General features: G+C 39.1%; 1 protein-coding gene across 4 annotated transcripts in view; it reads right to left on the bottom strand.

The window, feature by feature from the left end:
- Nucleotides 1–27,137, bottom strand: part of sgms2a (sphingomyelin synthase 2a) — a 93,885-nt gene that overhangs the window by 16,801 nt on the left and 49,947 nt on the right. For all 4 annotated transcript variants that reach the window (XM_059965378.1, XM_059965380.1, XM_059965382.1 and 1 more), the window contains one exon: nucleotides 3,320–3,437. In XM_059965378.1, the coding sequence (XP_059821361.1) occupies nucleotides 3,320–3,437 (118 nt within the window). The remainder of the gene's footprint in view (nucleotides 1–3,319; nucleotides 3,438–27,137) is intronic.

A 27,137-nucleotide genomic window follows, 5' to 3' on the forward strand; every position in this document is an offset into this window, starting at 1 on the left:
CTCTTTTACACTTTATGTATCTGAAGAAACTTATGATATCCTCTTTAATATTACTGGCTAGCTTACTTTAGTTAAAAATCTTTACCTTCTAATGACTTTTTTAGTTGCCTACTGTTGGTATTTGAAAGTTTCCCAATCCTCTAACTTCCAATTAATTTTTGCTCTAACATATGCCATCTCTTTGGTTTTTATGTTGACTTTAACTTCTCTTGTTAGCCATGGTTGTGCCATCTCTCCTTTAGAATACTTCTTCCTCTTTCGGATGTATATATCCTGGACCTTCCGAATTGATTTCCGAAATCCTAGCCATTGCTGCTCTGCCATCATCCCTGCCAGTGTTCTTTTCCAATCAATTCTGGCCTCTGTAAGTCCCTTTACTCCACCATAATACTGATACATCTGACTTCAGCTTTCCCTTCTCAAATTTCAGGGTGAATTTGATCATATTATGCTTACTACTCCTAAGGGTTCTTTAACCTTAAGCTCTTTAATCAATGCTGGTTCATTACACAACACCCAGTCCAGAATAGCTGATCCCTTAGTGGGCTCAAGCTGCTCTAAAAAGCCATCCCGTAGGCACTCTAGATATTCCCCCTCCTGGAATCCAACACAAGCTTGATTTTCCCAATCTACCTGCATATTAAAGTCTCCCATGACTGTCGTAACATTGCCCTCCTGAAATACACTTTCTATCTCTGTTGTAATTTGTAGGCCACATCTTACTACTATTTGGGGGTCTGTATATAACTCCCATTAGAGTTTTTTTTTTACCCTTGCAGTTCTTTAGCTCGATTCACAATGATTCAACACCTTCCAACCCTGTGTCACTTCTTCCTAATGACTTGATTTCGTTTTTTTTTGCCAATTGAGCAATGCGGCTCCCTTGGCCTTCCTGCTTGTCCTTTCAGTACAATGTGTATCCTTGGACATTAAGCTCCCAGCTACAATCTTTCAACCATGATTCTGTGATGCCTACAACACATACCTACCAATCTGCAACAGTGCTGCAAGTTCACCTCCCTTATTCCATATACTGTGCGCATTCAGACCTGTATTCACCTTATCAGTTCTGTCTGCCTTTTACATTACAACTCTATGGACTGTAATTTTGCCCTATCGTCAGCCTCTCCTCACTACACATTGCCTATTTGTAAACCAGCTATCTCATCTACAGCACTCTCACCCGCCTTTCCTACAATACTTCTTGCATTGAAATAATATATGCAGCTCAGGAGACTAGCCGCACCATTCTTAAATTTTAACTCCGATTTTTGACTTGATCTGAGATCCACAACCTCTTCACTAACTGTTCCGGCACTCTGGTTCCCATCTCCCTGCAACTCTAGTTTAAACCCACCATGCAGCATAAACAAACCTTCCCTCTTGGATATTAGTTCCCCTCCAGTTCAGTTGCAAACCTTCTGTACAGGTTCTGTTTTCCCTGGAAGAGAACCCAATGATCCAAAAATCTTATGCCCTCCCTCCTACACCACCTCCTTAGCCACGTTTTAAACTATATAATCTTCCTAGTTCTAGCCTCACTAGCATGTAGCGTGGGTAGCAATCCTGAGATCACAACCCTGGAGATCTGCCTTTTAACCTAGAACCTAACTAGTTAAATGCCTATGCAGAACATTGTCACTCATCTTACCCATGTCATTGGTACCAACATTGTCCACAACTTCTGCTGTTCGCTCTCCCATTTAAGAACGCTGAGGACTCAATCTGAGATATTCCAGATGCTGGCACCCAGGAGGCAACTTAAGATCTGAGAATTTCATTCTCGCCCACAAAACCTCCTGTTCCCCTAACTAATGAATCCCCTATCAGCACAGTATGCCTCTTCTTCCCTTTCCTTTCTGAGTCACAGAGGCAGACCCAGTGCTAGAGATCCAACCACTGCGACTCTTGTCTCTGTTAAGTATATCACAGCACAGGTCAATCCATGGACTGCCCGCACTGACCATTATACATGATCTTACACTAATCAGAGATCTTATGGTGCCTGGTTTGTAGTCAGGGGTGGTATCCCATGGTTACTTTTCCCTGCAGAAACAAGACCAATTTATTGAATTTCTATTTTCATTTTAGGAAGAGTGCCTAATATAACAGAAAAAAAGGCAGCAGCCATTTATAGTCTTTGTTTATCTGATAGAGACTTAATCCCAGAGACTTAGGTTTTTAATATTTTGTAAATGCTGATACAAATTAGCTGGCAACATTAGATACAGCCATATCACATTACATCACGGAAATAACTTCCTTTCTCCTTCAGTTTAATAACTTTCTGTAGAGATTGGCCACTTGGCATGTCAAAAATATTTACCATTGGTAACACTTTACACAGCCAAAGAAGGCTAATCTGATACTGGCTGCTGGTTAACTCTTTCATTAAACCTTCTATCTCACCCTGTTGGAGATATTCTCTTTGTTCTACCCATTCTTCTCCCACTGACTGAAAACTAACTTACTTTCTGAGTAGCATCCAACCTGATGACATGAATATTTAATTGTCTAACATCCAGTAATATCTTCCTCTCACCCTTCTCTCTTATTTCTATTACATATTCTGGCACCCCTCTTATTTCTTCTCTTCTCCTGTCACTTCCTCCTGGTGCCTCTCCTCCTTCCATTCTCCCAAGGTTCATTGTCTTCTCCTGTCAGATTCTTTCTTCTTCGTCCTTCTACCTTTTCCACCTATTGTCTGCCAGCTTGTTCTCCTTCCCCTCCCTCCACTTTTTCCCCTTCCTTTCTAATCCTGATGGAGGGTCTTGGCCTGAAACATTGACTATTTATTCCTGTCCTGCTTGACCTGCTGAGTTTATCCGGCATTTTGTGTGTGATGGGCTGGATGTGCAATAGACACACAGTGCATGTTTTACCAGCATCTGCAGAATTTCTTGTGGTTCTAACTCAATTATCTAGATTCCACTAGGACAGAGACTTTCAGAAATTCACACCTGCTGTGAGACGCTGTTGCTACACATCTCTAATTTTTAGTGATTGACCACTGATCTTGCAGCTACCTTTATTCATTTGAGATTCTTCAAGGAGTGAAAAATTCTCAACATTCTCAAAAGATCTTTGTGTTTCTATAAAATCACTGCCTGACTTCCAAACAACACCACCAACAAAAAAGGCTCAATTTCTTTAGCTGCTTGTTGTAGGAAACCTCTCAGATTTCTGGAATTAGCCTGGGAATCACTTTTGGACTGCCTCCTATTTCAACATAATCTTTCTTAAATATGGAGAGTACAACACAAAACAAATGGAAAGTGGCTAAAACACATGGAAAATCTAGTCTAAATGAGATTCTTACTTTTGGTGCACAGCGGAAATGCATTCCAGGCACAGGTAGAGTTGTGATGTACATTGTGATACACCTGTAAAGGTACAGGGTTCCCATTATGAAGAAGAACCTACGTCCCACAATTGACCTAGAGTAAAAAGAAGAAGCATTAGCTGAGCATTATTTAATCACTCATAGAGTTCACATTTCAGTATCAAAGACTGGACATCTCAAGAAGTAAATATGCTCTGAGCTGCTGGATTTCAGTTCCCATCTTCAGAAATTCGGCACAGCCAAGAAGGGCCAACAGGCCTGTTTCTGTGCTGTAATGTTCTAAAACTTCTAAGTAAACAGCAGATAATGGAAAAATTAAAACAAAAATAAATCCACACCTAAAGCAGCTTCATACCACCACCATCTCTGTTCCATCAATCAATGCTGGAACATTGGACTAAGGAATAAAAGCACCAGAAGCTGCTTCAGCTCTGTTTCTGTTCCACCATTCAGTAAGTGGAGGGATTATCTTCTAACTTTAGCTTTATCTTTCCACATTGATCCCACATCCCATAATATTCAAAATGTTATTAATCTCTGCCTAATTAATTCAGGTCCTAAGAATTCACAATGCTCTAAGGTAGAAAATTAAGATTCTCATCCCTTTCTGAATGGTCAATCACCTATTCTGAAACATTAGCCCCTGGTTCTAGACACTCCAGCCAGGGGATACGTCAACCCTTCTAAGTTCAAAATTCAAAGTTATTATCTAAGTACATATATGTCACTATATACTACCCTGAGATTTATTTTCTTGTGGGCATTCACATAAAATACAAAGAAGCACAATAGAATGAATGAAAAACCACACGCAAGACAGACAAACACACAAAAAAACAAAAATTGCAAATACAAGTGGAAAAAATGATAATAATAAATAAATAAGTGATAAATATCTGAAACAAGAGATGAAATTTCCTTGTGTTACGAACCCCATAACTGGGTCACTTACCAGCAAAGATAGAGAGGTCCGTTAAAGTCTGATGGTACTATTTCTAACAGTATTTATTGATAAAAATACACAAAAATAATATCAATGTAAACATACAGATAATATACGTTGTCAATACTAAATCTAAAAGCGCGGGTATAATAATAATCAATAAGAAATAGCTCTATCATTGTCTAGGGGATAATATATTGTCTGATGGAAATATAAAACTCACACAAGTTCATTCAGGCTGCAGCTTTTGGTTGGAGAGAGAGAGACAATGTTTTTAGGACTTGCCCGTTTTCCTTTTTATGATGTCGACCCTTCGGAATGTCGTCGGTGGTGATCTCTTCTTTAGCTAAGCTGTCTTCCGTGGTAAGGCCTCAATCCCGGGCAACGGGAAAGGACTCACGTGGGCCCTCCACCGGCTGTCACTATTAAACGCTGTCACGGGGTTTCTAGCGTTTCTCCTGGTGCATCTAAAGGAGTTGTTCCCCAGACCTTCTTTTATCCTTACTCACGGGGTCTCAGATGTCAATCAGGTTGGAATGATGCCATCCCCCAACCAGCCCACGTTGCTCATTCCTTGAGGGCTTCGATGAATAGCACCGTGATCAATACACAATTCCGTCTCCAAGAGACAATGGCCGTTTCCCGTGGCTTTGTATCGCTGAGGCCAGGACATTCCAAACCCCTTGTGGATTCTGCGTGTCTTTCTCTGATTTCCTGGGTCTCCTGACCTGAATTAATAGCGATCTTGTGATTCTCAAAAAGGAGGGGGCTACTCTTACCCTTCGGCCCCTCAGAGTTGGGGCACAGGCATAACACTTGCAAGGAAGTCCATAGGTTGTGGGAACAGTTCAGTGTTGGAATGAGTGAAGTTGACTGAAGTTATCCTCTCTGGTTCAAGAGCTTGATGCTTGAGGAGTAATTACTGTTTCAGAACCTGATGGTGTGGGCCCTAACGCTTCTGTACCTCCTTTCTGATGGAAGCAGTGAGAAGAGAACATGGTTGGATTGTGGGAATCCTTGATGATAGATGTTGCTTTCTTGTCCAGTCCCATAAGGATTCTGGATGTCTCATTGCGACCACCTTTCATTTGTTTAATTTGCTTAATCTCTCCTGAAAGGACAAATTCCCTTTGCCAAGAAACAATATGGTGAATCTTTGTTGCACTCCCTTATTTGCAGAATAATTGTCATGAGCATTTTGCTAGAGCACTGTGAGGCAGGAAGGTACTGGCTGGCCCTTCAGTTCTGGAAAGTAGCTATTGTCAAAGATCTTACTTCAGGTTATTTTCAAAGATAATCCAAAATTCGTGCTTGATACAAAAGCCATGGAATAACACAGCATGAAAACAGGTCCCTTGGCCCATTTCATCCATGCCAATCAAGATGTCCATTTAAGCTCCTCCCATTTGCCCCATGTTTGGCCTATATCCCTTTAAACCATTCCTATCCATGCACTTGCCTTTTGAATGTTGTTATTGCATCCACCTCAACCACTTTTCCTGCAGCTCATTCCATACACACACCACTTCTGTGTGAAGAAACTACATCTAAGGGCGTCTTTAAACCTAAACTGAAATCTAACCCAATTATCCTGTTCAGTGATACTACAATGCTACAATTACATTCAAGTTGGATAAATTTTTATTGGACAAATCCAGTCTTTTTTTTATATCAGTCAACAATTATTTGGGATGACACCAGAAACTGTAATAGCATTGTTCTCTTACATTTTTTATAACCAGTTAAATTTCTTCTGGAATTCTTCTATCGATCACAGTAACCTACCGTATAGATCTCAACATACTACTCTTTTAAAATATGTTCTGCTGGTTGTTTGGAAATACACATAAACTTTACAACTCTACTGGTCTCAATATCTTTGAGTCATAGAGTCAAGGAACACTAAAGCACAAAATCAGGCCCTTCAGCCGATGTAATGAATGAATTAAATTAATTTATTTCGGTCAGTACAGACATAACAAAAAACATTATTTACAACAATGATTTCATAATGATGATTTCAAAGGACAAAATTACAACAAATAACATAGATATTCTTTAACACAGACTGAAAGGGTGTAGGCTGAAACTACAGCTTATTATGCCCACCCCTTTTACAACATATTTGGCGTCAATCATCACATCAAAAACAAAAAAAATCATAATTTTTTAACACAAAATCCAATTCCAAATATCATTTATTTATATTACTCCTGTTCCTTTTAAATCACGTATTTTATATTTGTTCATTAAATAATTTTTTAGTAATTTTTTTAAACTTGTTAGGTGTAGTGCATGTTTTTAAATTCTCACTACAACTGTTCCATAGATTCACTCCTCTGACTGAAATACAATGATTTTCTACATTTGTTCTTTTTTTTGAAATATACATGTTCCTCTCAAATCATGTTGACTTCCTCTCTTTTTAAACAACCTTGGGATACTTTGTGGTAGCTGTCCACTTTTTACTTTATACATAATTTGTATTTTAAAACCTACAAAATCTCTGAATTTTAAAGTGTTTAGTTGAATAAATAGTGGATTGGTTGGCTCATAATAACTTGTCTTATTTACAATTCATATAACTTTTTTTTGGAGTAGAAAAATAGAATTTGTATTTGTATTGCAAGTATTTCCCCATACCTCTACACAGTAAGTTATTTATGGGACTATAAGTGAACAGTATAATGTGTTGGCGCATGGCCAAGTGGTTAAGGCGTTCGTCTAGTTATCTGAAGGTCGCTAGTTTGAGCCTTGGCTGAGGCTACATGTGTGTCCTTGAGCAAGGCACTTAACCACACATTGCTCTGCGAAGACACCGGTGCCAAGCTGTATGGGTCCTAATGCCCTTCACTTGGACAACATCGGTGGCGTGGAGAGGGGAGACTTGCAACTTGGGAAATTGATGGTCTTCCATTAAAAAAAACCTTGCCCAGCTTGCGCCCTGGAAAACTTTCAAGGGCACAAATCCATGGTCTAGCGAGACTAACGGAGGCTCACAATGTATACATGATTACATGTACACATGATACAATGATTTAAGAAATGTTGCACTTTGTACAGTTTTGCAATAGATTTTGACAATTTTGCTTTATTTGTGGTTTCCAGCTTAATTTACTATCTATTACCACTCCTAAAAATTTTGTTTCAGATACCTTATCAATTTCAACATCATTTATTCTAAGTTTACAGAGAGTTTACAGAAAGATTTAGGCCAGTTAGAAGAGTAGGCTGAATGATGGCAGATGGAGTTTAATGCTGATAAATGTGAGGTGCTACATTTTGGTAGGAATAATCCAAATAGGACATACATGGTAAATGGTAGGGCATTGAAGAATGCAGTAGAACAGAGAGATCTAGGAATAATGGTGCATAGTTCCCTGAAGGTGGAATCTCATGTGGATAGGGTGGTGAAGAAAGCTTTTAGTATGTTGGCCTTTATAAATCAGAGCATTGTGTATAGGCATTGGGATGTAATGTTAAAATTGTTCAAGGCTTTGGTAAGGCCGAATTTGAATTATTGAGTACAGTTCTGGTCACCAAATTATAGGAAAGATGTCAACAAAATAGAGAGAGTACAGAGAAGATTTACTAGAATGTTACCTGGGTTTCAGCACCTAAGTTACAGGGAAAGATTGAACAAGTTAGGTCTTTATTCTTTGGAGCATAGGAAGTTGAGGTTGAAGTTGAAGTTGAAGTTTGATAGAGGTATTTAAAATTATGAGGGGGATAGATAGAGTTGACGTGGATAGGCTTTTTCCATTGAGAGTAGGGGAGATTCAAACAAAAGGACATGAGTTAAGAGTTGGGGGCAAAAGTTTAAAGGTAACACGAGGGGGAATTTCTTTACTCAGAGAGTGGTAGCTGTGTGGAACGAGCTTCCAGTAGAAGTGGTAGAGGCAGGTTCGGTATTGTCATTTAAAGTAAAATTGGATAGGTATACGGACAGGAAAGGAATGGAGGGTTATGGGCTGAGTGTGGGTCAGTGGGACTAGGTGAGTGTAAGCGTTTGGCACGGACTAGAAGGGCAGAGATGGCCTGTTTCCATGCTGTAGTTGTTATATGGTTATATGGTTTACTATATGAGTACACAATTTCCAAATATTATGAATTTAGTTTTACTTAGATTCAGTGATAATTTGACAGTATCAAACCATTTCTTTAAAATTTTTAGTTCTTTCTCCACTTATCCATGCCAAATTATTATTCTGACTAGTCCATCACCCTTTACCCAGATCATAGACCTTCATACCCACTCCATTCATGTACCTATCCAAATTTCTCTTAAAAGTTGAAATCGAACCTGTGTCCACCATTTCACTGACAGCTTGTTCCACACTCTCACCGCCCTCTGAGTGAAAAAGTTTTACTTCATGATCCCCTTAAACATGTTACCTTTCACCTTTAACCATGACCTCTAGTTGTAGTCTGACCCAACCTCAATGGAAAATAACTACCCTACCTATACCCCTCACAATTATGTATATCTCTTCTCTCCTCCAAGACTATTCCAGGCCTCTGTTTCACACCATATTCCCTGCTACTACACCAACAAGCTGAGATTTCTAGATCTAGATTTATGAGGATGCCGTTTGGAATAGAGGGCATGAGTTATAGGGAGAGGGTGACCGTTCTGGATATTTATTCCTTAGAGCCTAGGAGATTGAGAGATAACCTGATAGAAATATACAGAAATCACAAAGTGTATGGATAAGGAGGCTATAATCTTTTCCCCAGTGTTACAGAGTCCAAAGCTAGCGAGCACAGATACAAGATGAGTCAGGAGAGATTTAAAAAAGACCTGAGAGGTAACTCCTTCACACAGAGGATAGTGAGTATCTGGAATGAGCTACCTGAGGAAGTTGTCGATGTGGTTATAATGGCCACACTTGAGGAATTTTGGATAGGTACTATACATGATGGAGAAGAGTCTTGGGGTGTTATGAACTAAAACACATGCAACTGGGACTAGCAGGAAGGATGAGGTGGTTGACATTGACTAGTTGGTCTGAAGGGCCGGCAGCTATGATGTATTAATTCTTGAATCTATGAAAAAATTAATCCTGCATCAGATAGATTTAACATGACAAAATAGGAAGTGAGAAATAGATGGGATTCTCCAGGGAGGCTGAGGCAACTACCGTGTGGGTGATATTACTGAACGATGCTTCACGATGGGAAGGAATAGAAAGATTGCATGGCAACACACACAAAATGCTGCAGGAACTCAGCAGGCCAGGCAGCATCTATGGGAAAGTGTATAGTCAGTCAACCGAAATGTTGACTATACTCTCTTCCATAGATGCTGCCTGACCTATTGAGTTGCTCCAGCATTTGTGTGTGTTGCTTGGATTTTCGGCATCTGCGTATTTTCTCTTGTTTGAGACAGTATGGTAACAGCTGATTTCTACATGGCCTAAATATTTCCATTCTCATTTTTTAGGTTAATTAGTCATATGGGTGTGATTGAGTAGCACAGGCTCTTGGACCGGAAGAGCCATTTAATGTGCTGTACCTCAAAGTAAATAAAAAATAAAATAAATGAATTAAATAAACATGTTCTTTTTCAACATCAGAAAACAGAATATATTATCTGGCAATTATCTGGTTAGACTTATCAAGAGATTGTTATAAGCGAAAACTATGCTTCAAAACACTTGGCTACAAAACACTTCGGAATGCCTCAATAATGTGAAAGTGGCTGCAGAAACACAGATTTATCCTTCCAACAATTCAGGCCTTCAAAGGATAGGATACATTTTTTGTCAACATATTCAGGTAAAATTACATCAATAGAAACCAGTCTGTATATCAGTCATGGTGTAGGGTCACTGCGTTCTCAAAACTTTAGTGTTACTCCTTATCCACATCCCAAGTTGCTAATTGGATAGAATGAAGTTTCCCTACGCCTAAAGACAAGGTTTTTCTAAATTAGGAGTTCAACTCACACAAGCTACTGCAGAATTTTGATTACCCTCAAAATTCTTTAGATGTGTGGACAAAATGTTAAGGAACATGAATGGATAGTAAAAAGATATTTTGATACTGCAGTGAGTAAGGAAGTAAATTATTTTCAAAACATGAGTGAAACCCTAATTTTCTTATTTCTTTCCACAATCTTTTGGTATCTATGTAAAATGTTTGTTTTGTGCAACAGTAGCTGAAGTTGTGACATGTCTTGTCAATGCACAGTGGTAATTTCCTGCAAGTTGCTTTAGGGCTATTTGAGTCATCAACCTTTTCTAGTTTATTTAAATGAAATCCTGCGGCAAAGCCTTTTCTGTGCTACAAACCACAAGATGATTTGGCAAGAAGGACCCTGTCTTGCTGATAATTGCTTTGGAACAATCAGCCATGACCCAGTGCTTAGCACTTCCATGTGAGTCAGATGGCGATGTGTTCCTGTCTCAACCCAGAGACGTGACACAAGAAGCTTGTCTGAAGCTCAAATCCACCAAAAAAAAACACAGCAACTTTGCAGCTGTTGCCTTTCATATGAAATATTAACCCTTTATTCTCTCTCATGGAGATCAAAGTTCAAAGTAAATTTATTACCTAAGTATGTGCGTATTATCACATACTACCTTAAGATTTATTTTTTTGCAGGAGTTTACAGGAAAAGGGAAATAAGAATTGAGGAAAAAAATTGTACATAAACAGACAAAGGCTACCAAACAACCAATGTACGAAAAATTAATGACGATACTGGATACTGAAATCTAGAACAATAAGCAATCTGAAAAACTCAGTGGGTCAATCAACCTTTGTAGGGAGGGGATGAGAGGAATGGGCGATGTTTCAGAATGAGATACTGCATCAGGCCTGAGTGTATACAGGAAAGAGAGCCAATATTAAGAAGAGTCAGGCCAGAATGGCAGTGGTCAGTAGGTGATAGGTCAACAGAGAAGGCATGAAGGATGATGGACAGGAGGATCCAAGTTGGGGAACAGGTGTATTTGGGAGAGATAGGCAGATGGGTGACAGGTAGAAGACGAATATAAAAAGGGCAGTTATAACAAGGTGGGGAGGGAAGAGTAAAGGCGGGTACTGAGGCTGGAGAGTGAAACGAGGGACAAAGGCTTGTAGGAAGCATTAATAGAAAGATGAAGGGCAGGTGGAACCAAATGGGGGAGGGAATCAGGTGGGTGCAGTGGGTGGTTTGGAGGTGGATGGGACCAGGAGGAGGAGAAGGAGGGATATGGGAAATCGTACAAGAATGGAAGAACCAGAGGAGAGAAGGAGAGAACACAGAAGATAAGTGTAATCATTTGAAAGATGCATCAAGAGCTACATTTTGAGATGACCTGCAATCTTCAAAGGCACCATACAAGTGCAAAACTTATTTTCTTGCTAGCCAGCACCACCACTTAGTCTCATTTTAAGGACTGTCTTTACCAACTGGTTATGGATTCAAACTCCAACCTTTAGGGGTCCTGTCTAAATCTATAGGACTATCTTTTCCCCTTGACTCTTGGTTTAGGGGAAGGGGATAAGAGTTCATCCTAAAGTACTCAATATGATAACATGTGTAACCCTTTCACCAAAGGCTCATAATGAGTTAGCTATTACTGTGAACACAAGCTAACAGCAGCATAACTCAAAAACATATGGGAATACTGATGAAAAGGCCATTTCCAATAAATGACTGTATATCAGTCATGGTATATCAGTCATGGTGTAGGGTCACTGCATTCTCAAAACTTTAGTGTTACTCCTTATCCACATCCTAAGTTGCTAATTGGATAGAATGAAGTTTCCCTACACCTAAAGACAAGGTTTTTCTAAATTAGGAGTTCAACCCACACAAGCTACAGCAGAATTTTGATTACCCTCAGTAACACTTTAGATGTGTGGACAAAATGCTAAGGAACATGAATGGATACTAAAAAGATATTTTGATACTGCAGTGAGTAAGGAAGTAAATATGATTGGGGTAAACACAAACATAAAAGTTTGAATGTCCCTTTAAGGGGAAGTAGGACTGTTACTTGTATGAATACTGCCACACCCATGCAAATTTACTGTTCGTGGGGAAGCAGTAATTTAACTCATAGCAGTATAAACTTAAATTGAAATTGTATGTATTGACAAACTATTTTAAACTGTAACAAGCACAATATACTATTGTGCTTGCTAAACAAGAACAGGGCCCATCATACACACACACACACACACACACACACAGTATATGTAAAAACATTAGTCTATAATATATACATAATCATTGGAGCTCATTGTTGCACAATCAATCCAGATTGCTTCATTTTGTTTATTGACAGTACTGAAATAGTTTTGCACTGAAGAACCCATCCTGGGAAAATATATTCACACAGCATCCAAGGAAAAGGTGTCAAACTTTCTCCAAGGGCATGTGCTAACTAGCTACCTAAAAGTTATCTGCACATTCTCCGAGAGTGCAATGGTGGAGAATTTTCTGACAGCCGCATCTGTACTTCCAAATGGGTCCTACGAGTGTTTCAGTATGCTCCTCGACGTTTGTTGTCTGTTTCCATTCTCCTTCTTTGATCCTGCATTTTCCCTCTCTCTCTCTATCCCACTCATCCTCCATGCATGCTCTCTGAATATTCACAAGTCAAATCCTATTGCTAATTCAACAAGCCTAATTTGTCAATCAACTTAATTTTTATTATAGTGAAAATGAAATACCCAATTGTCTAATGTAATTAAAGGAACATATTGCATTTTGAGAAACATATGAATGAAATAAAGCACTGGTCATAAACCAGGGTATTACATTCTCCCTCTGCCAAAATAGATATGTCCTTATGACTCTGTAAACCTTTGACACTTATCAAGCTCATTATTGATAACGTTACACTTATATCCCAGTAATAATATCAGTCATGATCACACTTATGTTCTGACAGTAGTCAGGCATATGGCTCCAGCATTCAAATGAATTAAGTGATTACAGGACTTCCAAATCATTTGTAAATAGATGCAATATATTTAATCACTGGGATTGACAAAACACTCATATTTCCAGACGTGTCATATGCCAGTCTATCTGGCGGTTTCCTGACTCTCTGAGATTTTATCTTATTTTCAGTTTGTTCGGTTTCATCATCATTTAATAGTTGATCCTTCATCACTATTTCTTCAGCTTGAGTCTTCCCTTGTGGATTTTCATATTTACTTTGAAATGTCACATCCTGTCTCTCATTCATTCCTTCCGGAAACTCAGTTTCTCCTGCCACCTGACTAGACTCGACTTCATCTTCAATTATATTGGAGTCTGTTTCCCCTTCACTATCTAATATTACTTTTGGTTGTCCAGTGGTTGTACTCCCCACTATACCCATGTCTAGCCTGAAAGATTCAGACATGTCTTCATCAACACCTTTCGGGAGGTTTGCATGAGACAAGTCATACCACACTCCAACTTCCTCATCTTCCGAGTCTGTATATTATTCAATGGACATTTGGATTCTCTTCTTCCCACCATAACCATACTATTGTTTGGTTTATCTTCAGCTTGTTTCCTTTCTTTTCTACTCCTCCATTGCAGAGTTCCTTTGCTCGGTGTAGTTTCTATATCAAACTCTAGGTCAATACGTACTTCCTGCACTAGAGGTAAAAGCTGGTTCCAAAGGAGAACTTTTACAGGAGCATGTCCATCTTCTGGTTTCTACTGAAAAACTGGCAAATTTGGCATCTGACTCTCCACTTTATAAGGTGTAGAGATCCCTCAGTCAGCTAACTTGTGCTTCCCTTGTAGTCCTAAATTTCTTATTAGAAGTCTATCTCCAGGATCAGTTGAGGAAATCTAATCCTTTAATAGTATCACTTTTTTTGTTTTCTTAGCTTTGTTTTCTAGCAGAAACCAATGCTAATTCATAAGCTTTTTTCAGTCCTTCCTTCATATCAGACACATACCAGAGATAAGTTTTCTGTGGTGAGTCCTCACAATCTCGCTTGAAATGTCCGTCTTCTCCACAGTTGTAACAGCAAATTCCAGGCCTATCCTCAAACAAGCAACCCTTTGCAGCAACATTCCTCCACTTTGTGATTTTCCCAGGTGGGTCGGGTTTTCCAGTGGATGCGTCACATCTAGTTGAAACTTGAGCAGACATCAACGGAGCATCTGTGCTTGAATACTTACACCTCATTTCTCAAAAGCCCTACTTCTGTGGCATCAGGGGTCACTTTAGCAACACAGGCTACCACTGAAGACTTAAGTTGGCTTTTGGAAACATTTCGCCCCTTAATCATATTTTCTTCCTCTTTAATTTCTCTGAGTAGCTCTGTAGAGGATGGTGGATCACGCATCTTGTGGGTCATTCAAGTACATAGAGCAACCACATCTTGTAATAATGTGCCCTTCACAACTTGCTCCACACTCAAGCGATTTATCTCAGAGAGTTGAATATCCCCTTTGCGGCTCAAACATTGCAGCGGGTTCTCTAATCTGAAAAGGCAGAAAATCATCTTCTCTCCTTCCTCTTAGAATGTCTGTCTGAACTTCACACTGAGATCAGCTGAAATTTCAGTAGTGCCAAAAGCATCTTCCAGAGCTTTCATATAGTTAGCTTGAGGTGGCTAAAGGATTTTCTGCTTTAAGGAACCTCACTACATCAGCGGCAAGATCTGTTAAACTTAACTGGGGATGGGCCTGGTATTTTCTGTTACAAATTTGAAGAAGTCTCTGCTTCTTTAAATTGTCTGAGCACTGCCATTTATGTGAGATGTCCGCTCAGCCCAAGCCTCACACTCTTCTTCTTCGTTTGGTGTGGTTGTGACTCCAGAGAACATTCTCTGCTTACAATAACCTTGGATCTCAACAGATATGATATGGCATTTAATGATCAGTAATGGCCAGCTCAGAATTCAGAATAACAGTTGAAGGACTTAGTTGAGTTATTACATCCGTCAGAATTTTCCCTTCATTCCTCAGAAAAGTGAGCAACTTGAACTGAATGTCTTCACCCTCAGCAGCATGTAAATCACAGTACCTTAATTATGATGCACTTTAAATTGCACTAAAATAACTCAGGCTTGAACACAAATAAACAGGCTATCCAATCATTATACAGCCATAGTACAACTTTCATCCAGCATCCCATCCCGTTTGAGACTGCCAGAATGTAACCCTCTCACCACAGGCTTGAAATGAATTATCTATTACTGTGAACAGCAACGTAACTCGGGAATGCATGGGAATATTGATGAAAAGGCCATTTCCAATGAATGAATGTGCCCAGGGTAAATATGATTAGGGTAAACAGAAATATAAAAGTTTCAATGTCCCTTTAAGGGAAAGTAGGCTTGTTACTTGTATGACCACTGACACACTGCAAATTTACTGTTTGCCAGGAAGCAATAATTTAACTCACACCAGTATAAACTTAAATTGAAATTGCATTGACAAACTACTTTAAACTATAACAAACACAAAATACTATAAAGAACATGGCCCATTGTGTGTGTGCGTGTATATATATACGCACACTTTAGTCTATAAGGTGCAGGTAATCATTGGAGCTCATTGTTGTCTAATGAATCTAGGTTGTTTCACTTCATTTACTCAAGTACCGAAATGGTCTTGCACTGAGAACCCAACCCAGGGGAAAAAAAAACACACAATGTCCAAGGAAAAGGTGTGGGACTTTCTCCAAATGGATTCCGTGAGCACTTCACCACGTTCTTCTACTATGTTCGCTCTGCATTTCCATTCTCCTCTTTCGATCCTGCTCTCTCTCTCTCTCTAGAAAATGGCTGCCCTACTCTTTTTCCTGTGCTCTCTATAGAATATTCCCAAGACAAACCCTATTGCTAATTCAATAAGCCTGATTTTGTCAACCGATTTTTTAATTACTTGATTGTATAATGTAATTAAAGGAACATATTGCATTTTGAGAAAATCTACAGAAAATAAAATATCCAACAGCATAAATGTATTAATAAAATAAACATGAGTGAATCTGCAGATGCTGGAAATAAATAAAAAAACACAAAATGCTGCCAGAACTCAGCAGGCCAGACAACATCTATGAGAGGAGGTAGTGACGACGTTTCGGGCTTAAACCCTTCATCAGGAGTGAGGTAACATGGGATGGTCGATGGGGGATAAGAAGTGGGGAGAGGGATGAAGTAGAGAGCTGGGAATTGATAGGCTGAAGGGAAATGGGCTAGGGGGAATGTGCTGAAGGGTTTCGGCCCGAAACATCGTCACTACCTCCTCCCACAGATGCTGTCTGGCCTGCTGAGTTCTGCCAGCATTTTGTGTTTTTTAATAAAATAAAGCATAGTCTTAAACCAGGGTATTGCACATGTGTGGGCTCAACTCTACTTCTGAATTTCATTTAGAATGAGTCCAATGGAACTAAAGTTTAGAACTGGTGTTCATTTTGGTCTGTTCCTTCACTGTAGATTTAGTACATGCAACAAGAGCATAAATATCTACTCCTGGATCAGTGGAGGAATTCAGAATGCTTGAACATCCTGAGTAATGGAACACAAGAGAAAAGCTTTTGGGGATTAGAGCTTTAACACTGCCTCATCTGTTTCTCCATAGTCAGAGTAGCAAATGTTGAGTCTGGTGTACTTGGAACTGCATCACCGGGCAGTGATGAAAACAGAAAACTTCTTGTCAATTACAATTTAAGAACAAAGTTTAACCTCGGCTTATATCATATAAGGCATCTACCCTAATGCAAAATATGATATCTGGACACATCTCAAGTTAAAATAAAAAGATTTTATTTCTTTCACTCTGTGTGGTAAATTATTCCAATCGAACATTTAATATCCTCTTAAAACTATTCTTCTTATTCTTCATTAAAAGTGTAATTAACTTCATCTATTTTTTGACTCAGCAAGAGGTTTGGCTCAATGGGTGGCTATCTGTTTCAGAGTCAGTTGATTATGAGATCAAGTCGCACTCCACAAACTTGAGTAACACTTGTGCATTATTAAAGGAGTGGTGCTTTGCTGGGGATGCAAGCTTTCTGATCAGATCCTAATCTAATGCATTGCACCACTGAAAAAAGTAACACAAATGTAATAATCCTTGTGTCCTAGTTACATGGATCTTTTTTTCACCCGAGTAGTGATACTCTCTATGATATAGAATACACTGCCTGCGATAAGTTCCATAAGGTAGTTATAACCAGGGTGATGGTAGTGGGGATAAGCTCCCACTACTATTAAATGCTCCCAACTGCATGCTTCTCAAATAGCCTCTAACAAGCAGGTCCAACTCCAAGCCTTTACCTATGGTTTAGCTACCAAGCCCCACAGAACTGTTTCCATTAACAGGAGAATGGGCAAAAGTGGGTTACTGGTGCCTTAAAACTAGTTGCTTTGGACAGATGGAGCTCATCAGCCGTTGTAGGCAGCTCATCTATGAGAAGGAAAATTATTACCTCAAACCTACGCTGCCTTGTGGCTATAACCCTTCACGGGGAAGGCTTTGGGAGTAAATCCTGAGGAAAAATCCAGAGCTGTAATCCCTAAGATGATCCTACGTTGAGCTCAACATTGACTGGCAATCCTATGATGCTGTTGATACCAAACAGTATCAGTCTCTGCCATTCCTTTGGATGCAACAGCTGCATGGAGAGGTGGGGCCTGCTATATGGGCAACAGCTTGCTCTCCATGTCATTCTGCCCTGGCTTGCATATCATGAACATCCATGGTCAACCTCAGCCAAAAGAGGCACTCAATGCCTGAGATAGTCGCTAAGAAATGTCATAATGTAAACCGATGGCTCAGGTGCCCAAGATGACAAGCACAAAATTGTTGTTGACACACAGCATGAAGTGTTGTCCACTTAATTCTTCAAACCACACACACAATTACAAAAAAGATACTTAACAATTATATTTACTGGTGAAGGAAGCAGTGATTGATTTTTACAACCCAAGTGCAGTGAGATGTTCTCACAAGGTACATCTCATGCCAGCTTACTGACAGCAGGATGTTTGCAAAAGCATATGACGTTGGATCATAAAGTTGGAAATCTTCACAGAAATGTACATATCAGCATTAGGATAGCAAATAGTTTGATCAGTTGGCATGGGCTTCTATACAGCAAAGCTTATAAGTTCATGTGCACATTACTTATATATGAAGTGCAATAACAATACTATTTGAAACTGATGTTATTTTTCAATTGTCTTAAAAATTATCAATAATTTTTGAACGGGTTTTTTACAATGTTTAATTTATTTCAACTTCTTATAATTTTATTCATAGCAAAACAATGAATGCACACAAGTAAGAGACTTCCTTTTTGTTTAAAAAAAAACAACCATAAGCATTGTTACCAATTACTTATCAATAGTAATTGCAGCTCAAAATTACCATAGCATGCTGGAGAACTTTTTTTAGTAGATTATCTCCAACTTGGACAAGCGCTTTCAAAAACATTCACCTAGGCCAAAGTGCTAGAAGATGGGAATAATATTGATGGCTGTCCACTGATCAGTGTGAATTCAACGGGCTGAAAGCCCTGGTTCCATGCTGTTTAACTCAATAATTCTCTAAGATGCTACTATTAATCTCCACCCAACATCACACACGTTGTAGTATTCTTCTCTTCTGTTACAATAATCATTACCTGTTACCTATGAAATGTTACCTGAAATATTTCCAGACCTCTTAAGGTACAGCAAAAATACAAGTTGAATCAATGATTGGATGTCACTGGGATGGGATGAGATGTACCCCAGGCTACTGTGGGAGGTGAGGGAGGAGATTACTGAGCCTCTGGCAATGATCTTTGCATCATCAATGGGGATGGGAGAGGTTCCGGTGGATTGGAGGGTTGCAGATGTTGTTCTTTTATTCAAGAAAGGGAGTAGAGTTACCCCAGGAAATTATAGACCAGTGAGTCTTACCTCAGTGGTTGGTAAGTTGATGGAGAAGATCCTGAGAGGCAGGATTTATGAACATTTGGAGAGGTTTAATATGATTAGGAGTAGTCAGCATGGCTTTGTAGGTTGTGCCTTATGAGCCAGATTGATTTTTTGAGGATGTGACTAAACACATTGATGAAGGAAGAGCAGTAGATGTAGTGTATATGGATTTCTGCAAGGCATTTGATAAGGTACCCCATGCAAGGTTTATTGAGAGTAAGGAGGCATGGGATCCAAGGGGACATTGCTTTGTGGATCCAGAACTGGCTTGCTCACAGAAGGCAAAGAGTGGTTGTAGACAGGTTGGTGACCAGTGGAGTGCCCCAGGGATCTGTTCTGGGACACTTACTCTTCGTGATTTTTATAAATAACCTGGATGAGGAAGTGGAGGGATGGGTTAGTAAGTATGCTGATGACACAAAGGTTGGAGGTGTTGTGGATAGTGTGGAGGGCTGTCAGAGGTTACAGTGGGACATTGATAGGATGCAAAACTGGGCTGAGAAGTGGCAGATGGAATTCAACCCAGATAATTGTGAAATGGTTCATTTTGGTAGGTCAAATATGATGGCAGAATATAGGATTAATGGTAAGACTCTTGGCAATGTGGAGGATCAGAGGGATCTTGGGGTCTGAGTCCATAGGAAATTCAAAGCTGCTGTGCAGGTTGACACTGTGGTTAAGAAGGCGTACAGTGTATTGGCCTTCATCAATTGTGCAATTGAATTTAGGAGCTGAGAGGTAATGTTGCAGCTATATAGGACGCTGGTAAGCCCCTACTTGGAGTACTGTGCTCAGTTCTGGTCGCTTCACTACAGGAAGGATGTGAGAGCCATAGGAACGGAGCAGAGGAGACTTATAAGGATGTTGCCTGGATTGGGGAGCATGCCTTATGAGAATAGGTTGAGTGAACTCGGTCTTTGCTCCGAGTGACAGAAGATAGTGACCTGATAGAGGTGACGAGAGGCACTGATCGTGTGGATAGTCAGAGGCTTTTTCCCAGGGCTGAAATGGTTGCAGGAAACGGGTTTAAAGTGCTGGGGAGTAGGTACAGAGGAGATGTCAGGGTTAAGTTTTTTTTACTCAGAGAGTAGTGAGTGCGTGGAATGGTCTGCCGGCAACGGTGGTGGAGGCAGATACGATAGGGTCTTTTAAGAGACTTTTGGATAGGTACATGGAGCTTAGAAAAATAGAGAACTATAGGTAAGCCTAGTAATTTCTAAGGTAGGGACATGTTCGGCACAACTTTGTGGGCCGAAGGGCCTGTGTTGTGTTGTAGGTTTTCTGTTTCTATGTTTCTGTGATTTCAGTTTTCTCTTTATGAGTGAAGAAGTCTTGAATAAATATTGGCACAAACAAAACCAGCTTTTTAATGGGAGGTCTCTGACTAAGTAGTACCAAGTCAGCATGATATAATACTTTGCATTTACTCAAAAATCTCTTGACCTCAGGGCATTCCAAGCAAGCTTGAGCCAAGGACACTTAGTCACTATAACATGTATAGGAAAACGTTGCAGCCCAATTAAGCAGAGAAACTGCCCTCAAATTAGAAACAAAATAAATAGTGTGGTATTAATACATATTGTAAATGACAAAACACATAATGACATCAATAAAATAAGAGAGAAATGAAAAAGAAATTGACTTTGGAAGGTTCTATGTTTAATCTTATACTATACAGGAAGTATTCAAGACTTTAAACTAAAATGTGCCTAATTCTCACCATCTTCATGGTAGATTGTAGATCTCAATCTACTAATTCTGCACATAGTGCCAATTGATTATAATCAGGAAACATCTTAATGTTCACACTTAGATTAACAATGAAGCAACCTGACTTTGATATTTCTGCTAAATCCATCCAACAAATTGTTCTTTTTTAGTTAAAATGACCAACTTGAGATTACACATTTGTTGGTCTTGGCCTGAATCACTGAAAGATGCCTTGAATTTTGTATACCTGGTGGTGTTCTGCTACATTCTGTTTATTTTGGCAGATGGTGTTTCATTTTGTGAAGAACCCATTATTTCAAATATGGACACGTGAAAGACTATTATTTGATATTGTTAAAAATGTGTATAGAGTATTATGTTAGCCCAATTCCTACAGCTTCATGATGGTTCTATAAAACAGCAGAAAATAGACCACTAAGATCATTTAGCAACTCATTCAATATTTAGGCTGATTAAAGCAATCCAGCGAAAAATCAGGAATCTCCCAAAACTGAAATCTCTGGTCGACTAACTCAAAGACCACAGTAATTTTTATCTGAAATATCGGAACTCGGCAGAATCAGGTTTATTATCCCTGACATAGTGTCATGAAATCTGCTGTTTTGCATCTGCAGTGCAGTGAAATATAAAAAATACACCATGAATTATAATAAAAATATATAACTGTATAGAAAAATAATAAACAAGTAGTGCAAAAAGGGAGCAAAAATAGTAAGGTATTGTTCGTGGGTTCATTGTCTGTTCAGAAAGCTGATGGTGGAGGGAAAGAAGCTGTTTCTAATTCATTGAATGTGTGTCTTTATCTCCCGTATCTCCTCTCCGATGACAGTGATGAGAAGGCAGCATGTCCTGGGTGATGGGGGATCCCTAATGAAGAATGCTGCCTTTTTGAGGCATCACAGTTTGAAGATGTCTTCGATGGTCTGGAGGCTAATACCCATGATGGAGCTGGCTAAGGTTAGAATGGCCAATGGGGAACCAATACAGAAAAAGAACTGAGGCCTGGGGTAGATCAGCCATGGTTGTTAGGACAACTTTGAGAGGATGAGTGTGGAATATTCCTGTTCCTGCTGTCTTGTATTCTAGTTCAAGGATCAATGCTTGCTCCATTGCTGTTCTAGATCTGTTTCAATGATTTGGCATGGGGGAACCCAATATAACATGGCAATGGGAATACTGAAACAGAATATTGGGATATAGACAGACAGACTGAGCGAGCAGCATGGAAAAGAAAGCTATCCATTTTGGCAGAAAAATGAATTGGAAAAGGTCCACATGGAAAGAGACGCGGGTATCCTTGTACTCAAGGTCACTGTATACTTTCACGTATGTGCATCAGACAATGAGGAAGGAACATGGAATATTTTACACACAGAAATTTGTGTTAGAATAAAGATGACTCACATTAAATGTGGTCTACGGAGACCACACCTGGAGTCCAGTATACAATCTTCATTTCCTTCATTTCCTTAACTGGCTTTCATGGGAGTGCAGTAAAAATTTATTGGACTGATTCCCAGAGCAGTGGACTTGCTGTATGAGGAGAGAATAAATAGTCTAGGATTGTATTCTCCAGAGTTTAGAAGAATGAGTGGTCCTGATAGATATACATAGCTTGTTCCCCCCACCCAGCTCTATCCAGAACCAGGAGCAAATAATCTGAATATATGGGATTGGCAATATAGGACAGAAGTGAAGAGATATTTATTTCTTCATTCAGAGGGTGCTAAATCTGTGGAATTGTGTCCTCCATAGGTACGTGGGCACTTAGCCATTGATTATATTGAAAATTAGATACTAATAGGTTTCAGGATAATAGACAATCAAAGGACAAATGGATGGACCAAAAATGCTGTTGAGGGAAAAGATCAAACATATATTTACTGAATGAAAAACAAGGTCACAAAACCAAATGCTCCACTCCCACTCTGCTGTTATGTTCCTGGTTAAAGTTTGTGCAGAGGTATGCTAAGTACTGCTTATAAAACGTTGGCTAACATGGAGGGAAAAAAGTCCGAAACAAGGAATGCAGGGTGGGGGTGGGAGGATGATTTTATACTTGCCCTCAGAACTTTGAACAGCTCTTGTTAGGACATTCAACAAACTACTACTACTGCCACTAACAAACCATATCCTTTAATTCTTACTGGTAGGTTACACAAGGGTTGCCATTCTTAAAGTAATAGGGAGAAACAAGAACATATTTACATAAGAAATAGTGTTTAGTGCTATGAAGTCTTTTTGGCCTAACATCATGAAGAACTCTATGAATATCAATAGCTGAAATTCACAAACCATTTTTTTGAAAACAAATAGAAATTTCCATATCATATATTAAGGAAGTCATATTAAAAATTGGTACTACACTAATTTTGACACACATGGCAACATGTCAGCAGTTCTGAGTACAAGGGGGATGTAAGGGGTTTAAGGAGGGTTTGATCAAATGGAATAGCTTGTGTTTAATTTATTTTTTCTACTATGAGTGCCTACTAGAAAATGAATCTCAGGGCAGTATAGGGCAACTATCCATACTTTGATAATAAAGTTACTTTGAACTTTAAACTTTGAAAAGTGTCCTAAGTCAAGAAAGGGTCCAGGCCAATTGAGAAACAAAGTTGCCAAGAACCTCTGGCAAAGTCATCAAGAACCAAGTTCAATTTTAATCAAAGTTCAAATTCGATTGTTATCCAACCATGCATGAACACCCATGAATAGAGCCAACTGAAACAGTTCCAGAGGCTGAAGCCAATAAAGGAAGCAATGAAGACATAAGAAGACATGAAAGTAGGAGTAGGAGTATCCCAACAGCTCTGTTGTTCAATATGATCTATGCTCCTCTCTTCTGTACCAGTTCCCTATAATCCTTAATCTCTCAGATATTTATCTATACTCATCTTAAATATATCTAATGACATGGCCTCTACCACCATCTGGGCAGAGAATTCCAAAAATTCATTACTGTTACATTTTATAACACAGGAGTCCAAAATGCAGGTCTAATTTTGGGTTTACTTTAAGCAAGCCATGTATACATGGTAGCAAGCAATTCACATACTTATACATATAATCATAATGATTTAAATAAACAATAATGCTTAATTAACCATATATATATATACAATATTACTCAAATATTTCTGAAATAGAAGATACATCACACTCCTTGCATAGCTACAAACTCCAACTCAATAAAGAATGCAACTCATCTACATTCACAGTGCATTATACAATACCACTACTATATACAGGCATCCACATAATAGTAAATTTTAAACTGTCCTATTCAGGCCTAAAGATTTAATTGCTGTGGAGACTTTCTTATTCTTGTAGAATAATGTTTTCCTGACAAGGTGGGGTCACTCTGGTGGATGAGACTTGTGACAGTGAAACAATTTCAGGTTCTAGGGCCTCCTCCGTGGTGGTTGCAGTTGACTCTGAGACTGCAGGATATGGTTCTGATAGCACTAGCAACCTCTTGTCTCTAACAATTGACTCGGCTCTCAACTGATCCATGTGTCGCCTCCAGAAGATACCAGACACAATCTCCACTGCATAGGGAAGTGGCTCAGTTCTGTACTTAAACTGTCCAAGTCCCCACTTTTAATCACCTCTGTAGTCCCTCGCAAGGACTGCCTGTCCAGGGGTGAAATATTGAACCTCCTTGTCTGAGAAGCCCTCAATTAGTCTCACCTCTGGCATAGCCATATTGCACTCTATTGTTAATTTTCACACTGTAAATCTCAAGGCTACACTGTGTTACTTCCATCATTATCAGATTTTTCATCAACGGCATGCAGATTAGTGTGCTTGTTGAAACTGCACCTTGACTTTTAAGCTTTTTCTCTTCCCTGTGCCATCCATTTACTTTCATCTGTCTGAGATGTTCTTTGTATGTGTCCTACTTCGTTGCATTTTCTACAAGTTTCACCTTTAAACGTGCATTTGTTTCGTGTATGTGTGTCCCTGGTAAATGGTAAAGTTTGTTTTTGTTCAGCCAGGTGGGTTTCTGCTTAGATGTTGCAACTTTGTTCGCTCACTTTCATTCCTGGCTGCAACTCAGTTGTGTCCCAGTCTGCTGTTTCCATTGATACAGCAATTTCAACTGCTCTTCTAAATGTAAGCTGTTCTTCAGTTAGGAGCTGTTTTTGAATGCTTTCTTGTTAGATTCCACAAACTAAACAATCTCTCAGTGCATCATTATGCTCATCATTGAACTGCAATACTCAGGTGATCCCTTCAATTCAGCTACATACTGCGAAATGTATTCCCTTTCCTTTTAAGTTCCATTTAAGAAAATTACCAATGGCTTTAGTTCTAAATGTCACACACAAAATGCTGGAGGAACTCAGCAGGCCTGGCAGCATCTATGGAAAAAATATAGTCTATGTTTCAGGCCCAAAACAACTGTACTTTTTCAATAGATACTACCTGGCCAGCTGAGTCCCTCCAGCATTTTGTGTGTGTTGCTTGGATTTCCAGCACCTGGGATTTTGTGATTAATTCTAAATGTGCCTGCATTACTTTCACAATTTCAGCGAAGCTTATGTCTGGTCGTTTGGTTGGAGCAGTCAAACTTCAATGCAAACTGCCTTTAAACCCTAATGCACTCAGCAAAATTGGTACTTATGTCTCATTGGCTATTTAATTTTCTTCAAAATGTTATTCAATTAGCTCAATATAAATATTCCAGTTATCTTTTGTATAATCAAATGCATCAATTTCTTTGACGTAGTCAGCCTTTCTGCTCTTTTTATTTATTATCATTATCACTCGGTATTCACTGTTTTACTCACTGTCAATTTTTCCATTTTCGTACTTTGTCATGTCTTCCCTTCCAAACAACATGAGCTACACTGTTTTTTTTTCTAATTTGACTGTCTCTGCACCTTCTGGGCTGCGTTTTTTGTCTCCATATCTTGCTGCATTGTGTTTTTTTTTTCAGTTTAAACATTTTGTTGTGCTTCATCACATTGGTAGCTGTCTCTGGTTCTTCTTAAGGATACTTCGTCATCACTGTTGTGTCTTGTAACCTCAAAACATTCAGCCACTTCAAAGGAAGACACAGGAATTGGAGATGTGAGTCTAAATTCTTGGTTACTTTAAGTGAGATGTGCACTTACCACGTGGTAGTGTGATGACATATGTAATGCATGTTTTTTTTTACTTATAACCTGTTATTTATTACTTAAAAGAACAATAATGCTAAAGCAAACAATATACACAAGATTACTCAGATATTTATGAAATATTAAATATACAATTACCATCCAAGAAAAGTTTCTATTTTATTTTGTAGCTACATCACCTTGTTCAAGACTTTAACACTAGTGGAAAGATATCAATATGTACATCATCAAAATCCCTTTTGGACATTATATATGTTTGAAGAAGGTCACTACTCATTCTTCTAAACTCTTAAGAAATACAAACACAAACTGTCTAGCCTCTTTCAATGGGCCAACCATACACATCAATTCTCATCTGAAGAATTAGCCTGATAAAATATTCTTTGAACTGTCTCAATACATATCATACCTCTTTTTAAGGTAAGGGACCAAAAACTGCACAACATGCCAGCTGTTGCTTTACTGACACCCTGTACCCTGTACAACTGTAACACAACCTCCAGCCCCTTTGTAATAAAAGCCCCATGTTATTTGTCCATGGCCTCCTCTACTGCTGCAATGAGGCCACACAGTTATATTCTGTCAGGGTCGCCTCCAACTTGATGGCATGAACATAGATTTCTTGAACTTCAGGTAATGGCTCTCCACACCCCTTTACCATTCCTCATTCCAATTTCCTTCCCTCACCTTATCTCCTTACCTTCCCATTACCTCCCTCTGGTGCTCCTCCCCCTTCCTTTCGTTCTATGGTTTTCTGTCCTCCCCTATTTAATTCCCCCTTCTCCAGCCCTTTATCTATTTCATCAATCAACTTCCCAGTACTTTATTTCACACCTCTTCCAGCTTCACCTATTACATACTACCTTGTATTTTTCCTCCTCTCTCTGCACCTTCTTATTTTGACTTTTCATCTTCTTTCTCCAGTCTTGATGAAGGGTCTTGACCTAAAACGTTGACGGTTTACTTTTTTTCCCGTAGATTGCTACTTCAGCTGCTGAGTTCCTCCAACATTTTTGTGTTGCTTGGATTTATAGTACCTGCAGAATTTCTCTTGTATGCCATTTGTTTTCCTAACTACTTGTTTGACCTGCCTATTTTTTTTGTGATTCAT

This window comes from Hypanus sabinus, chromosome 3 (assembly GCF_030144855.1).
Source record: "Hypanus sabinus isolate sHypSab1 chromosome 3, sHypSab1.hap1, whole genome shotgun sequence".
Lineage (NCBI taxonomy): Eukaryota > Metazoa > Chordata > Chondrichthyes > Myliobatiformes > Dasyatidae > Hypanus > Hypanus sabinus.